At 48.0% G+C, this 14,447-nt stretch overlaps 2 protein-coding genes, 8 non-coding genes and 1 pseudogene across 10 annotated transcripts; all 11 read left to right on the top strand.

Moving 5' to 3' along the window:
• Positions 1–2,537: 2,537 nt before the first annotated feature.
• On the top strand, positions 2,538–2,611 carry TRNAI-AAU (transfer RNA isoleucine (anticodon AAU)). Its single transcript has one exon. It is a non-coding gene; the product is annotated as a tRNA-Ile (tRNA).
• Positions 2,612–3,144: 533 nt separating this feature from the next.
• On the top strand, positions 3,145–4,061 carry LOC149346222 (uncharacterized; annotated as a pseudogene).
• A 3,563-nt stretch (positions 4,062–7,624) lies between these two features.
• On the top strand, positions 7,625–7,698 carry TRNAI-AAU (transfer RNA isoleucine (anticodon AAU)). The gene has a single exon. It is a non-coding gene; the product is annotated as a tRNA-Ile (tRNA).
• Positions 7,699–7,846: 148 nt separating this feature from the next.
• TRNAI-AAU (transfer RNA isoleucine (anticodon AAU)) lies at positions 7,847–7,920 on the top strand. Its single transcript has one exon. It is a non-coding gene; the product is annotated as a tRNA-Ile (tRNA).
• A 146-nt stretch (positions 7,921–8,066) lies between these two features.
• On the top strand, positions 8,067–8,140 carry TRNAI-AAU (transfer RNA isoleucine (anticodon AAU)). The gene has a single exon. It is a non-coding gene; the product is annotated as a tRNA-Ile (tRNA).
• Positions 8,141–8,506: 366 nt separating this feature from the next.
• On the top strand, positions 8,507–8,580 carry TRNAI-AAU (transfer RNA isoleucine (anticodon AAU)). The gene has a single exon. It is a non-coding gene; the product is annotated as a tRNA-Ile (tRNA).
• Positions 8,581–8,776: 196 nt separating this feature from the next.
• On the top strand, positions 8,777–10,392 carry LOC149346217 (uncharacterized). The gene is made up of 3 exons (XM_089541265.1): positions 8,777–10,025; positions 10,210–10,316; positions 10,366–10,392. Exons 1-3 carry the CDS (start codon positions 8,777–8,779, stop codon positions 10,390–10,392), a joined length of 1,383 nt encoding a protein of 460 aa, XP_089397391.1.
• A 2,118-nt stretch (positions 10,393–12,510) lies between these two features.
• On the top strand, positions 12,511–13,579 carry LOC149346216 (uncharacterized). The gene has a single exon (XM_089585359.1). It carries the CDS (start codon positions 12,546–12,548, stop codon positions 13,551–13,553), a length of 1,008 nt encoding a protein of 335 aa, XP_089441485.1. The 5' UTR covers positions 12,511–12,545; the 3' UTR covers positions 13,554–13,579.
• Positions 13,580–13,864: 285 nt separating this feature from the next.
• TRNAI-AAU (transfer RNA isoleucine (anticodon AAU)) lies at positions 13,865–13,938 on the top strand. Its single transcript has one exon. It is a non-coding gene; the product is annotated as a tRNA-Ile (tRNA).
• A 145-nt stretch (positions 13,939–14,083) lies between these two features.
• On the top strand, positions 14,084–14,157 carry TRNAI-AAU (transfer RNA isoleucine (anticodon AAU)). The gene has a single exon. It is a non-coding gene; the product is annotated as a tRNA-Ile (tRNA).
• A 145-nt stretch (positions 14,158–14,302) lies between these two features.
• On the top strand, positions 14,303–14,376 carry TRNAI-AAU (transfer RNA isoleucine (anticodon AAU)). Its single transcript has one exon. It is a non-coding gene; the product is annotated as a tRNA-Ile (tRNA).
• The last annotated feature ends 71 nt before the right edge of the window (positions 14,377–14,447 follow it).

The following is a 14,447-nucleotide window of genomic DNA, read 5'->3' as shown; positions in this document are numbered from 1 at the left end:
AAGAGCACTGCTGCGGAAACTAATTGAGCAGGAGAGTAAAGCTCCTGGTAAGTGGATTGATGACGTAAAGAAAATTAAACAAAAGCTTGAAGTTATGGAACAAGAGCGTTATCGCGGTGCGCTGGTGCGTGCGAGAGCCGAAGAGGCGGTTTTCGGTGAAACACCAACAAAACGAGCATTGGGCATGGGAAAAGCACGGGCTGAGCGCAATAGGATTGATAAAATTGAATGGGAAGGTGTCGTAGCAGATGACGAAACGTATATAAAGCAAGCTTTTGCTGAATTCTATCAGGCGCTTTTCGCAAAACACGACGTAGACATCGACAAATTCAAGGGAAGGTTTCTAGGAGCGATGCCAAGATTAGATGACGAACAGAAACAGAGATTAGAGGCACCAATTACTGAATCCGAAGTGCAAACTGCAATAGAAAACTTAAACTCGGGTAAGTCGCCTGGACCAGATGGTTTAAGTGCGGCTTTCTATAAAGCCTTTAAGCAAGACATTTCCCCTCTGTTAACGGTACTCCTTAATGACGCATATGAATTAAAAGCACTACCTCCTTCCTTTGGCGTATCTTACACTGTCCTAATTCCGAAAACGGAATATAGTGAAAAGTTAAAGCATGTTACAGCCTACAGGCCGATTTCACTTACGAACGTGGACTACAAGATATTCATGAAGGTGCTAGCAAGGCGGTTACAAAGAGTAATGAATGTGATAGTTGGTTCTCATCAGACGTGCGGCATCAGAGGTCGTTCTATTGTGTCTAATATTCATAAAGTAAGATGTGTTCTTGAGTGTTGTCATAATACGAACAGTCCTCTTGCTATCCTTCAGTTAGACCTGGAAAAAGCGTTTTATTGCGTGGCACATGAACTTTTGTTTTTAATTTTGGATCACGTGAATGTCGGGTCAGTCATCAGGAAGGGAGTGGCCATGGCGTACCGAAACTGCACAGTGAGACTAATAGTAAATAAGAGTTTGGGGGCCCCCATAAGCGTGAAGCGTTCGGTGCGCCAAGGCTGCCCCCTAAGCCCTCTTTTGTTTGGTGTATACATAGAATCCCTGTGTTTGAGCATAATACAGAATGACGGTATTCAAGGTTTTAAGTTACAAGCGACAGAAATTAAGTTGCTGGCTTATGCGGATGACGTAGCTGTTTTCGCTACTGATTATGAGAGTCAATTTAGTCAATCGACAGGAAGTCGAGTCAACTGGGCCAAGTGAATGTTCTGGCTTCTGGCATGGTGAGTGGCCAACCACTCCTGTTAACTTTGCGAATGTGTCCTGGGTGACGACCTCAGTGAAGTATTTAGGTGTCCCACTGGAATGTTATCGAGATAGCGAACCGCATTGGAAAAGGCAGCTGGAAGACACCCGTGCAAAAACTGACAAGTGGAAAGGGGCTAGGTTATCTACATTTGCCAGAGCTACAGTGTGCAACTTATTCTTCATCAGCAAGTTGTGGTACGTGATGCAGGTACTGCACTGTTCGCGAGTTAACGTGCAGAAACTGCACCGCATCTTTGCAGTGTTTGTCTGGGCCTCGAGCTGGGAACGATGCAGCCGGACAAATTTGTTCAGAAGTGTAAAAGACGGAGGACTAGGGCTCGGCCACCTGTTTTTGCGCCAAATTGTCAGCAGATTTTTATTCTTTCGAGACGCGAGGGACCCGTTCTTGCGCACAATCTGTCAAGTAAGGCTGGGCCATGCATTACCGGAATGGATTGTTGGAACAGATAACATTCAAGGTCGTATTTTTGGCTACACCAGAGAAGTGGTTATGAGTGTTAGATTTCTAGCTGCTCGTTTTTCGCAGCAGCACCTCTCTACTGTAAAAAAGAAAACACTCTATCGGGATTTACGAGATGTTGTTCTGCCTGAACCATTGTACAGGGCCACATACCGTGGAGGCCAGGGCGGTAATGTGTTGAAGAGGGTGAAGAAAATGCAGGTACCAGCAGCAGCCAAAAGCTTCTTTTTCAGATTACACACAGAAACACTGGCCGTGAAAGCATTTATGGAGAAAAAGGGAATGTTTCTTCCTTGGGGTTCAGATTGTCTGATATGTAAGAAGCCAGAGACAATCGATCATGTATTGCACTGCTCGGTAGGCGTCTACTTCTGGGACGTCTTGCAAAGAACGCTGAAGAAAGACTTGCCTCTAGACACGTATGGAATACGGTATCTCCCTCTACAGAACGAAGAGGGAGTGCCTTATGATGCAATACTGCTGCTAGCCTCCACGCTATTTGGCGCTCACGAATGGCTGGATACCACTGTGAACCGGATGAGAGGCCTGCACGAATTTACTTCCGCGAGAGTGTGCACTGGTTTGTTGAAATACAGAAAACGGGTGCTCACGTTCCTGAGTGGCTCTCGAGGGTAGAGCCCTTGGTGTCCTTAAAGGACTTTTAGCATGACGATGCCTGCAGCAGACGGTTGAGTGTGAGTACCACCTGAAAGGGGTACAATGTAAATTTCCTTTTGTGTTTGTGTACCGTGTCGGAGCCCGGCAATAAAATAAAAAAAAAATGGCCTGCTAGCTCAGTTGGTTAGAGCATCGTGCTAATAACGCGAAGGTCGTAGGTTCAATCCCTGCGCAGGCCACGTTGTATTTTTTCTCCTCCTCTCAACGCATTTTAACGTCCATGGTGCAGGCACTGGCACTTTTACCTGAGCGGTCCACGAAGCCGTAGTGTGTGCATAGCAGAAACACGAATGGCATGGGTTACCACGATTCCTAGAATAGGTCTGGCCTGCTAGCTCAGTCATTCTACTTCCGGCCACCGAGCGTGACAGACGCTTGTAGAATGGGCTCCACTGGAGCAGCGATTGCGGCCCGTGCCGGCCGCGGAAACAGGATTGCTGAAACTGCTGATAACGAGTATCAGGTTCTTTTGCCAACTTTGCCTACCGGACGGCTGGTGTTAAACACTGTTTTTCTTCATGGCGATGTGCGACGGCGGCCTTTCAAAGTCGAAGACTTCCGTGATGCCCTGATCAAGAACGGAACTCTCCCTGACGTGATAGCGGTGGGGGCGTACCAGGTTAACCACGTATGGGCGGTGACCCTCAGCACTCCCGAGGCAACCAAGCGGCTGCTCGCCGTGAAGGAAATGCAAGTTAAAGGGGGCCGGTGCATGATCATCGACCCTGAGGACCAGCACGTGAAACTACGGCTGCATTGGATGCTGCCCGGCGTCGATGACGAGGACATCAGAACGGCATTTGCAGCGTTCGGAAAGATCAGCGCAGTGACCCGCGAAAGGTGGCGAGTTCAAGGAATGACTGAAAAGGCCTCTACTACAAGGACTGTTTTATTGAAAATGAAGCCAGGCGTAACAGTCGAAGACATTCCTCATCAGCTGAGGGTGGCAGGAGAGCTTGCGTTTCTGGTTGTGCCTGGTAGGCCAATGCAATGTCTGCGCTGTCGCGGCACTGGACACGTACGGCGGGAATGCAAAATTCCTCGCTGTCAGAAATGTAAGCGTTTCGGTCATGGTGAGGCTGATTGCATTCGCACCTACGCATCGGCCACGGGAGCTGCGTTGGAGGACGAAAAGGCGGAGCTGCAAATGGATGCCGCTGAAGCTGAGGAGGCGGCTAGGGGGCAGGGGGAGCGGAGAAGGTAGCAGCAGCCACCGTCTCCTCACCTGCTTCCGCGGAGGACACCGAGACGCCCAGCGACCAAGGGAAGGAGCCTGAACTTCTAGGCGCCGCGGCGACCGAAACGGCAGGAGACGGCGGATCTGCAGGTACTTCAAAAACCGACGTATCCGAACCTATGTGCAGCGACGAGGGCAGGGATGACGGCGACAGTCGCATGGCGACCGTTAGTGCTCCAGTCAAGCGCCCTCACAATCTGACTCTGAACGAAGGGACCAACGATACTACCACCACTGCAGAGGAGCCTCCAACGAAAGCTGCGCCGGCCCGGAGGCCTGCATTTAAGCCGCGCCCCAACGTTTCATCTGAAAGACGAGGCGCCGCAAGTTCACCTTTGCGGCAAGGCCACGGCGAATGACCTGAGGACCCTGGCGTCACACAAAGCGTCTAGCGATACGCTGGACGTGAGAGGTAAGCGCCATGCTCTCGATCTCTACACCTTTTTGTCGAAATGGCTCCGCTATGTTGTCTGAAAATAGCCACACTTAATGCAAGGGGGTTGGCGGGGAAAAGAAAACAGAGTCAAGTATATCGACTTATAACAGACTATGACATTGACCTGTTGGCGGTACAAGAAACTAAAGTAGACGGGGAGGAAGAGACCGGGAGCATGGTGCAGCGTTTCACGTGTAGGTATTATGCAGTAGTGTCTCATGCAGTTGGAACGACGGCTGGGTGTGTGCTCTTCGTCAAAAAGCTGCCGGGCCTGGTTGTTCAGGCTTATGCAACATGTTCTCATGGACGATTTATTGTGCTTGATTATGCTTACATGAATGTGGAGTGGAGAATGATCTGCCTTTACGCAGCTAACAAAGTTGACGAGAGGGCAGCCTTTTTTGGAAAAGTTGAGTACTTCACTGTGGAAAGGCAAATGATCGTCATGGGTGATTTCAACTGTGTCTTGGCTGCGCGTGACAAAGCAAGTGATAGAATATTCAGAGACATAAGTACCGAAAGACTGTCCGAGTTAGTGGAAAAATGGAATATTTAAGATGTGGCTGACTGTTTAGAGGGTGAGCGGGATGTGCAATTCACGCACTTTCAGCGTACGAGTCACGCACGTCTAGACCGTATTTATATGGCGGTAGATCTGCTGCCAAAATGCAACAATTACAAGGTTGAACCTGTGTCCTTCTGGGACCACTGTTTGATACAGTGTAGGATAGGAACAGAGAAACGGGACAATGCTTTTAATTGGGACTTGTGGAAATTTATCACTGTTAAAGTGTGAACGTTTTTGTGACAATATAAAAAAAGAAATTGGCAAAGTAGAGCCAAATTCAAGACAAAAGTTATGGGAGAAATAGGAACTATGTAAGCAGCAAATTAAAATATACGCAATTGAAAAGGCTAGCTGCTTGAAAAAAGAGGAAAAAAAAAGGAAAAGGATTTAAGAGAACTGCTGCGGAAACTAATTGAGCAGGAGAGTGAAGCTCCTGGTAAGTGGATTGATGACGTAAAGAAAATTAAACAAAAGCTTGAAGTTATGGAACAAGAGCGTTATCGCGGTGCGCTGGTGCGTGCGAGAGCCGAAGAGGCGGTTTTCGGTGAAACACCAACAAAACGAGCATTGGGCATGGGAAAAGCACGGGCTGAGCGCAATAGGATTGATAAAATTGAATGGGAAGGTGTCGTAGCAGGTGACGAAACGTATATAAAGCAAGCTTTTGCTGAATTCTATCAGGCGCTTTTCGCAAAACACGACGTAGACATCGACAAATTCAAGGGAAGGTTTCTAGGAGCGATGCCAAGATTAGATGACGAACAGAAACAGAGATTAGAGGCACCAATTACTGAATCCGAAGTGCAAACAGCAATAGAAAATTTAAACTTGGGTAAGTCGCCTGGACCAGATGGTTTAAGTGCGGCTTTCTATAAAGCCTTTAAGCAAGACATTTCCCCTTTGTTAACGGTACTCTTCAATGACGCATATGAATTAAAAGCCCTACCTCCTTCCTTTGGCGTATCTTACACTGTCCTAATTCCGAAAACGGAAGATAGTGAAAAGTTAAAGCATGTTACAGCCTACAGGCCGATTTCACTTACGAACGTGGACTACAAGATATTCATGAAGGTGCTAGCAAGGCGGTTACAAAGAGTAACGAATGTGATAGTTGGTTCTCATCAGACGTACGGCATCAAAGGTCGTTCTATTGTGTCTAATATTCATAAAGCAAGATGTGTTCTTGAGTGTTGTCATAATACGAACAGTCCTCTTGCTATCCTTCAGTTAGACCTGGAAAAAGCGTTTGATTGCGCGGAACATGAACTTTTGTTTTTAATTTTGGATCACGTGAATGTCGGGTCAGTCATCAGGAAGGGAGTGGCAATGGCGTACCGAAACTGCACAACGAGACTAATAGTAAATAAGAGTTTGGGGGCCCCCATAAGCGTGAAGCGTTCGGTGCGCCAAGGCTGCCCCCTAAGCCCTCTTTTGTTTGGTGTATACATAGAATCCCTGTGTCTGAGCATAATACAGAATGACGGTATTCAAGGTTTTAAGTTACAAGCGACAGAAATTAAGTTGCTGGCTTATGCGGATGACGTAGCTGTTTTCGCTACTGATTATGAGAGCATAAGGAAGGCCATTGATTGTGTTCGGCAATTTAGTCAATCGACAGGAAGTCGAGTAAACTGGGCCAAATGTATTGGCTTCTGGCATTGTGAGTGGCCAACCACTCCTGTTAACTTTGCGAATGTGTCCTGGGTCACGACCTCAGTGAAGTTATTTAGGTGTCCCACTGGAATGTTATCGAGATAGCGAACCGCATTGGAAAAGGCAGCTGGAAGACACCCGTGCAAAAACTGACAAGTGGAAAGGGGCTAGGTTATCTACATTTGCCAGAGCTACAGTGTGCAACTTATTCTTCATCAGCAAGTTGTGGTACGTGATGCAGGTACTGCACTGTTCGCGAGTTAACGTGCAGAAACTGCACCGCATCTTTGCAGTGTTTGTCTGGGCCTCGAGCTGGGAACGATGCAGCCGGACAAATTTGTTCAGAAGTGTAAAAGACGGAGGACTAGGGCTCGGCCACCTGTTTTTGCGCCAAATTGTCAGCAGATTTTTATTCTTTCGAGACGCGAGGGACCCGTTCTTGCGCACAATCTGTCAAGTAAGGCTGGGCCATGCATTACCGGAATGGATTGTTGGAACAGATAACATTCAAGGTCGTATTTTTGGATACACCAGAGAAGTGGTTATGAGTGTTAGATTTCTAGCTGCTAGTTTTTCGCAGCAGTACCTCTCTACTGTAAAAAAGAAAACACTCTATAGGGATTTACGAGATGTTGTTCTGCCTGAACCATTGCACAGGGCCACATACCGCGGAGGCCAGGGCGGTAATGTGTTGCAGAGGGTGAAGAAAATGCAGGTACCAGCAGCAGCCAAAAGCTTCTTTTTCAGATTACACACCGAAACACTGGCCGTGAAAGCATTTATGGAGAAAAAGGGAATGTTTCTTCCTTGGGGTTCAGATTGTCTGATATGTAAGAAGCCAGAGACAATCGATCATGCATTCTTGCACTGCTGGGAAGGCGTCTACTTCTAAGACGTCTTGCAAAGAACGCTGAAGAAAGACTTGCCTCTAGACACGTATGGAACACGGTATCTCCTTCTACAGAACGAAGAGGGAGTGCCTTATGATGCAATACTGCTTCTGGGCCTCCACGCTATTTGGCGCTCACGAATGGCTGGATACCACTGTGAACCGGATGCGAGGCCTGCACGAATTTACTTCCGCTAGAGTGTGCACTGGTTTGTTGAAATACAGAAAACGGGTGCTCACGTTCCTGAGTGGCTCGCGAGGGTAGAGCCCTTGGTGTCCTTAAAGGACTTTTAGCATGACGATGCCTGCAGCAGACGGTTGAGTGTGAGTACCACCTGAAAGGGGTACAATGTAAATTTCCTTTTGTGTTTGTGTACCGTGTCGGAGCCCGGCAATAAAGAAAAAAAAAGGCCTGCTAGCTCAGTTGGTTAGAGCGTTGTGCTAATAACGCGAAGGTCGTAGGTTCAATCCCTGCGCAGGCCACTTTCTATTTTTTTTCTCCTGCTCTCAACGCATTTTAACGTCCATGGTGCAGGCACTGGCACTTTTACCTGAGTGGTCCACGAAGCCGTAGTGTGTGCATAGCAGAAACACGAATTGCATGGGTTACCACGATTCCTAGAATAGTTCTGGCCTGCTAGCTCAGTTGGCTAGAGCGTCGTGCTAATAACGCGAAGGTCGTAGGTTCAATCCCTGCGCAGGCCACGTTCTATTTTTTTTCCTGCTCTCAACGTATTTTAACGTCCATGGTGCAGGCACTGGCACTTTTACCTGAGTGGTCCACGAAGCCGTAGTGTGTGCATAGCAGAAACACGGATGGCATGGGTTACCACGATTCCTAGAATAGTTCTGGCCTGCTAGCTCAGTTGGTTAGAGCGTCGTGCTAATAACGCGAAGGTCGTAGGTTCAATCCCTGCGCAGGCCACGTTCTATTTTTTCCCCCTCTCAACGCATTTTAACGTCCATGGTGCAGGCACTGGCACTTTTACCTGAGTGGTCCACGAAGCCGTAGTGTGTGCATAGCAGAAACACGTATTGCATGGGTTACCACGATTCCTAGAATAGTTCCTGCCTGCTAGCTCAGTTGGTTAGAGCGTCGTGCTAATAACGCGAAGGTCGTAGGTTCAATCCCTGCGCAGGCCACGTTCTATTTTTTTTTTCCTGCTCTCAACGCATTTTAACGTCCATGGTGGAGGCACTGGCACTTTTACCTGAGTGGTCCACGAAGCCGTAGTGTTTGCATAGCAGAAACACGTATTGCATGGGTTACCACGATTCCTAGAATAGTTCTGGGCTGCTAGCTCAGTTGGTTAGAGCGTCGTGCTAATAACGCGAAGGTCGTAGGTTCAATCCCTGCGCAGGCCACGTTCTATTTTTTTTCCCGCTCTCAACGCATTTTAACGTCCATGGTGCAGGCACTGGCACTTTTACCTGAGTGGTCCACGAAGCCGTAGTCTGTGCATAGCAGAAACACGTATTGCATGGGTTACCACGATTCCTAGAATAGTTCTGGCCTGCTAGCTCGATTCCCTTTCCGGCTTTCGAGCAGGACGGTCACGGAATGTCAGGCTCTTCAGGAGCGGTTTCAGCGGCCCAGCCGGGCCGCGGTACTAGGGGTGTTGCCAACGACGACAAGGAATATCAAGTGCTTCTTCCTCAGCTACCAACAGGTCGTGTTGTTTTAAATACCATTTTTTTGCATGCAGATGTGCGGTATCGACCGTATCGTGTGGAACATTTCCGAGATGCGCTGGCTGGCTTATCGCTGCTGTCCGAGGTAGTCGCCCTGGGGGCGTATCAAATGAGCCATGTGTGGGCAGTGACATTCAAAAGCGGCGACGGTGTGAAAAAGATACTCAGCGAGGGCGACATAAAAGTGAAAGAGCGGCGCTGTGTGGTCATCGACCCCACCAATCAAGACATTCACCTGAAGCTACACTGGATGCTGCATAACGTGCCAGATGAAGACATACGCCATGCCTTTTCATCATATGGAAAGGTCACTGAAGTTGCAAGGGAACGGTGGCGAGTTCAAGGCGTACAGGACAAAGGGTCGTCGACGCGACTGGTGACTCTTAGGCTCAAAACGGGCCTTTCGGTCGACGATTTGCCCCATCAGGTGCGCATTGCTGGGGAGCAGGCACTAGTTGTTGTCCCGGGGAGGGCTCCGCTTTGCCTTCGGTGCCGCAACACAGGCCACGTACGGCGAGAATGTCGTGTACCGCGTTGTGCGCTTTGCCGGCGCTACGGGCATGACGAGTCCGAGTGTGTCAGGACGTACGCCAGTGTCACCGGACTGAGAGGGAAAGAGGATGTTTCCGAACTCCTCATGGACGAGGCTGGCGCCGAAGAAGCTTCAGGTGGTAACGACAGCGTGCCGAAGGCTGCACCTGAACTGCCTCCTGAGAGCGTCAATATGGAGAAAAAGCAGGAGGATGTCGAGCACTGCAAAGAAGGTTCCAGCAACCAAGCAGTCAAAAGCGTAGGTGAGCCGGAAGAGACACCCGAGGTTGAGGAGGGCGTGGTCGATATGGACGGCGTCGAGGCAAGCGGAGCAACTGGTAAAAGATCGAGCAAGGAAATGTTAAACGACGGCGAGCTCCTTTCTCCCAGCAACGATGAACCGCCACCTAAAACGGTGGGGGGACGCCGGGCGTCACTACGCCCGAAACCTAACATCCCGCCGGACAGAAGACCGGCGGCACAACCGCCCCCGAAGTCGCCGGGACCTGTGCCTCAGAGGGCTCCTAGGAGCACAACGCCAAGCAATGGACGGTCAAGCAGCGGTGTGCTCGCGCGACGCTACCAAGGTACGAGAAAGGAGACAGTGTTGGGCATGTTGTACTGTATGCTGCGCGCAAAGAGCATTTCTGGCGACTGCTACGCGTCACATGTCTCTCTCCACTGCACGATCTGTCTGTTCCTGCTCTTAAATGATAGCCAAAATGGAGAAAACACTAAAGATTGCCACCATTAATGTTCGAGGTCTTTCAGCAAGGCGGCGAAAATACCAGCTCAGCCGCATCTGCCTAGACAATGAGCTTGACATTGTGGCTGTGCAAGAAACGAAAGTTGAGAGCCAGGAGCAGACAGATCGTATGGTTGCAGCGTTTACAGCGCATTATAATGTGTCTATTTGCCATGCTGTAGGTACATCTGGTGGTTGTGCCGTCTTAACACGTAAATGCGCTGGCATTTTTGAGGAGTCGCTAACTGTCAGTGAAAATGGGCGTCTGATTGTTTTAAACTTTCTTTTTGCCGGTTCGCAATGGCGACTGATATGTGTGTATGCACCAAATGATATGCAAGACCGAATTATTTTTTTCGAAAACCTTGAACCCTACATCAAATGTAATAGTGCTGTTATTTTACTGGGTGATTTCAACTGTGTCTGTTTTGTGGACGATCGTGCAAACAACCTCCACGTTAGAGACAAAAGCGCTGAACTGTTGAACACGCTAATCAATGAACATAACCTTGAAGATGTTGGCATGGTTTTATCAAACGCGGGAAAACGACAATACACACATTTTCAGGGGAAAAGTCATGCGAGACTAGACCGAGCGTATCTGTCACTGGATCTGATACCTCTTTGTAACTGTTATTTCCTTACACCTGTATCCTTTAGTGACCACTGTATGGTGTCCTTTACGCTAGGGACGAAAAGAAAGCAATCAAAGTTTAATTGGCAATTGTGGAAGCTTAATGCTAAACTGCTCGAAGATGACACTTTCGTTAATAGCGTAAAAGAAAAGATTGACGATGTGTTGACAAGGGAGCCCGCGCAGAACGCGGTCGCGTGGGAGGAACTAAAAATCCAAGTAAAAATGAGGGCGATTGAAAGGGGCACTATCCGACGCTACAACGAAACGTTAAAGGAAAAAGAGCTCAAACGGCAGCTTGAATGGCTAGTAAGGATGGAAGGAGAGGAACCCGGCGCGTACACTACTGAAGTAAGCAAAGTTAAAAGCGAACTGGAAGTTCTTGATGTGGAAAAATTCAAAGCAGCAGTGATTCGCGCACGCGCAGAAAGGTTATGGCTGGGGGAAAGCCCAAATAGACGGGCGCTGGGCGATGAAAAACGATACGCGACGAAGAAGGAAATCAAACAGATATCTTATCAAAATGAAATCAGTTCTGATAGCGCGGTAATTGCAAGGGCATTCGTCGAGCACTATAGGTACCTTTTTGGCGGCGCAAAACAAGTGCAAAGTGGATTTGAAGAAGAGTTTCTTGCTCACATGCCGAAGTTAGAAGATGAAACTAAAGAGAGCCTAGAAGGTGCTATAAGCACGGACGAAATTGTGACCGCGATAAAGGAATTACCTGCAGGCAAGTCACCCGGGCCCGATGGCTTAAGTGCAGCCTTTTACAAGGCTTTTACGCCCGAGCTGTCAGTGATTTTACAGCGTGTGTACGCAGAAGCGTACGAGGAAAATAGACTGCCTCCTTCTTTTAGGACAAGTCACATGGTGCTAATACCAAAAACAGAAGACCCAGAGAAGCTGTTGTCGGTTGAGTCATACAGGCCAATTACATTAACAAACACCGATTATAAAATTTAAATGAAAGTTTTGGCGAAGAGAACACAAACAGTAATTAAAAGTCTTGTGGGGCCTCACCAAACATGCGGAATCAAGGGCCGCACGATCACAACTAATACTCATATTGCGAGAAGTGTTTTAGAGTGCTGCGACGCGTTCACAGGCCGAGTTGCTATGCTGCAGCTCGACCTGGCGAAGGCTTTTGACCAGGTCTCGCATGAAATAATGTTCGAGGTACTAAAACATACCAATATCGGCAGCGTGATTATTGAAGGTGTCAGGATGGCTTACAGCGACTGTACAACGCGTATTGTAATAAACAGGTCGCTCAGCGAACTTGTTCCTGTTCAATCATCAGTGAGGCAAGGCTGCCCACTCTCCCCACTGTTGTTCACCTTGTACCTTGAACCCTTTTGTGTTGCTCTGTTGCGCCGTGCAAGCATTCATGGCTTCAAACTGCAGTCATCAGAAGTTAAAGTGTTAGCTTACGCGGATGACATCGCTGTATTTTGCGAGGACAGAAGTAGTGTCCTTGAGGTAGTTCAAGTAGCAGACAAATTTTGCAAACAGACGGGCTCCCAGATTAATTGGGAAAAGAGCGTTGGCTTCTGGCACGGCAACTGGGACATGACTCCGGGCTATTTTGCAAATATGACTTGGACGGCGACACCAGCTAAATACCTGGGTGTCCCACTACAGTATTACAAAGGAAATAACGAATACCGGAAGGGAGAAATGGAGACTTTGAAAGAAAAGACTGCATCATGGCAAGGTCGCGGTTTCTCGATGTTTGCGCGGGCTACAGTGTGCAATGTATTTCTTGTCGCAAAGATTTGGTATGTATTACAAGTTCTCTTCATGTCACGTGCGAATGTGCAAAAAATGCACAGGGTTTTTGCGGTATTCATTTGGGGCTCGAGTTGGGAGAGGGTTAGTCGTTCAAATCTTTTTCGATCCGTTCGCAGTGGAGGACTTGGCTTATCAAACTTGTTTGTTAGACAAATTGTGTCACGTTTCTTTTTCTTACGGGACCAAAGTGATGGTTTTTTGCGGACAATGTTACATGTTCGACTGACTAGAACTTTACCTGATTTCATTGTTACCACTAGTGATGCTGTGAATCGTGGCGTAACTGGTTATCTGCACGAAATTGTTGTGTCATATCGCATACTAACAGCTCGGTTTTCTTTGCAGTACTTGTCTTTGGTTAACAAAAAGAAATTGTACAAAGATTTAATTGACGTCATGATGCCAGTCCCACTGTACAGAACGGTGTACTGCGGAGGCCCAGGAGATGATGTTTTGAAAAGAGTGAAAAAGATGCCAATAAGAGGTTCTATTAAAACATTCTTTTTCAAGCTACACACTAATACTCTTCCAGTAAAGACGTGGCTCGAGGACAAAGGAATTTTTGTGCCCTGGACAGTAAACTGTCTTTTGTGCAAAAAACCAGAAACCATTGAACACGTTTTCATTGAATGCTGGGATCCGATCTTTCTCTGGGACATTTTACAACGCACACTTAAAAAAGAACTACCAATTACCCCTTCAGGAATCAGGTTTTTAACTGCAGACACTGATGATGACACACCGTATGACATGTTCATGCTCCTGGGCCTCCACAGTTTGTGGAAGACAAGGATGGCGGTTCGACATGCGGACATCGTTGTTCGTTCTGCCCGTGAAAATTTTATTGAGAGTGTCACATACGTTGCGGAGGTGTATCGCGCACTAGCGGAGCCGCCGCAATGGATGGCTGTTCTTGAGGATTTGGTGAACCTTAAAAAATTTTAACCACGCCAGGTCTGCCTGTACTGGCGTGTTTTATTCGTGTCTGTATTGTTTGAACTGTTGTCTAAGGAGGCAATAAAGGAAAAAAAAAGGCCTGTTAGCTCAGTTGGTTAGAGCGTCGTGCTAATAACGCGAAGGTCGTAGGTTGAATCCCTGCGCAGGCCACGTTCTGTTTTTTTTTCTATTGCTCTCAACGCAGTTTAACGTCCATGGTGCAGGCACTGGCACTTTTACCTGGGTGGTCCAAGAAGCCGTAGTGTGTGCATAGCAGAAACACGTATTGCATGGGTTACCACGATTCCTAGAATAGTTCTGGCCTGCTAGCTCAGTTGGTTAGAGCGTCGTGCTAATAACGCGAAGGTCGTAGGTTCAATCCCTGCGCAGGCCACGTTCTATTTTTTTCCTGCTCTCAACGCATTTTAACGTCCATGGTGCAGGCACTGGCACTTTTACCTGAGTGGTCCACGAAGCCGTAGTGTGTGCATAGCAGAAACACGTATTGCATGGGTTACCACGATTCCTAGAATAGTTCTGGCCTGCTAGCTCAGTTGGTTAGAGCGTCGTGCTAATAACGCGAAGGTCGTAGGTTCAATCCCTGCGCAGGCCACGTTCTATTTTTTTCCTGCTCTCAACGCATTTTAACGTCCATGGTGCAGGCACTGGCACTTTTACCTGAGTGGTCCACGAAGCCGTAGTGTGTGCATAGCAGAAACACGTATTGCATGGGTTACCACGATTCCTAGAATAGTTCTGGCCTGCTAGCTCAGTTGGTTAGAGCGTCGTGCTAATAACGCGAAGGTCGTAGGTTCAATCCCTGCGCCGGCCACGTTCTATTTTTTTTCCTGCTCTCAACGCATTTTAACGTCCATGGTGCAGGCACTGGCACTTTTACCTGAG

Source organism: Amblyomma mixtum, chromosome 4 (assembly GCF_055824585.1).
Source record: "Amblyomma mixtum isolate Tamu chromosome 4, ASM5582458v1, whole genome shotgun sequence".
NCBI lineage: Eukaryota > Metazoa > Arthropoda > Arachnida > Ixodida > Ixodidae > Amblyomma > Amblyomma mixtum.
This window is presented reverse-complemented; position numbering and strand designations above follow the sequence as displayed.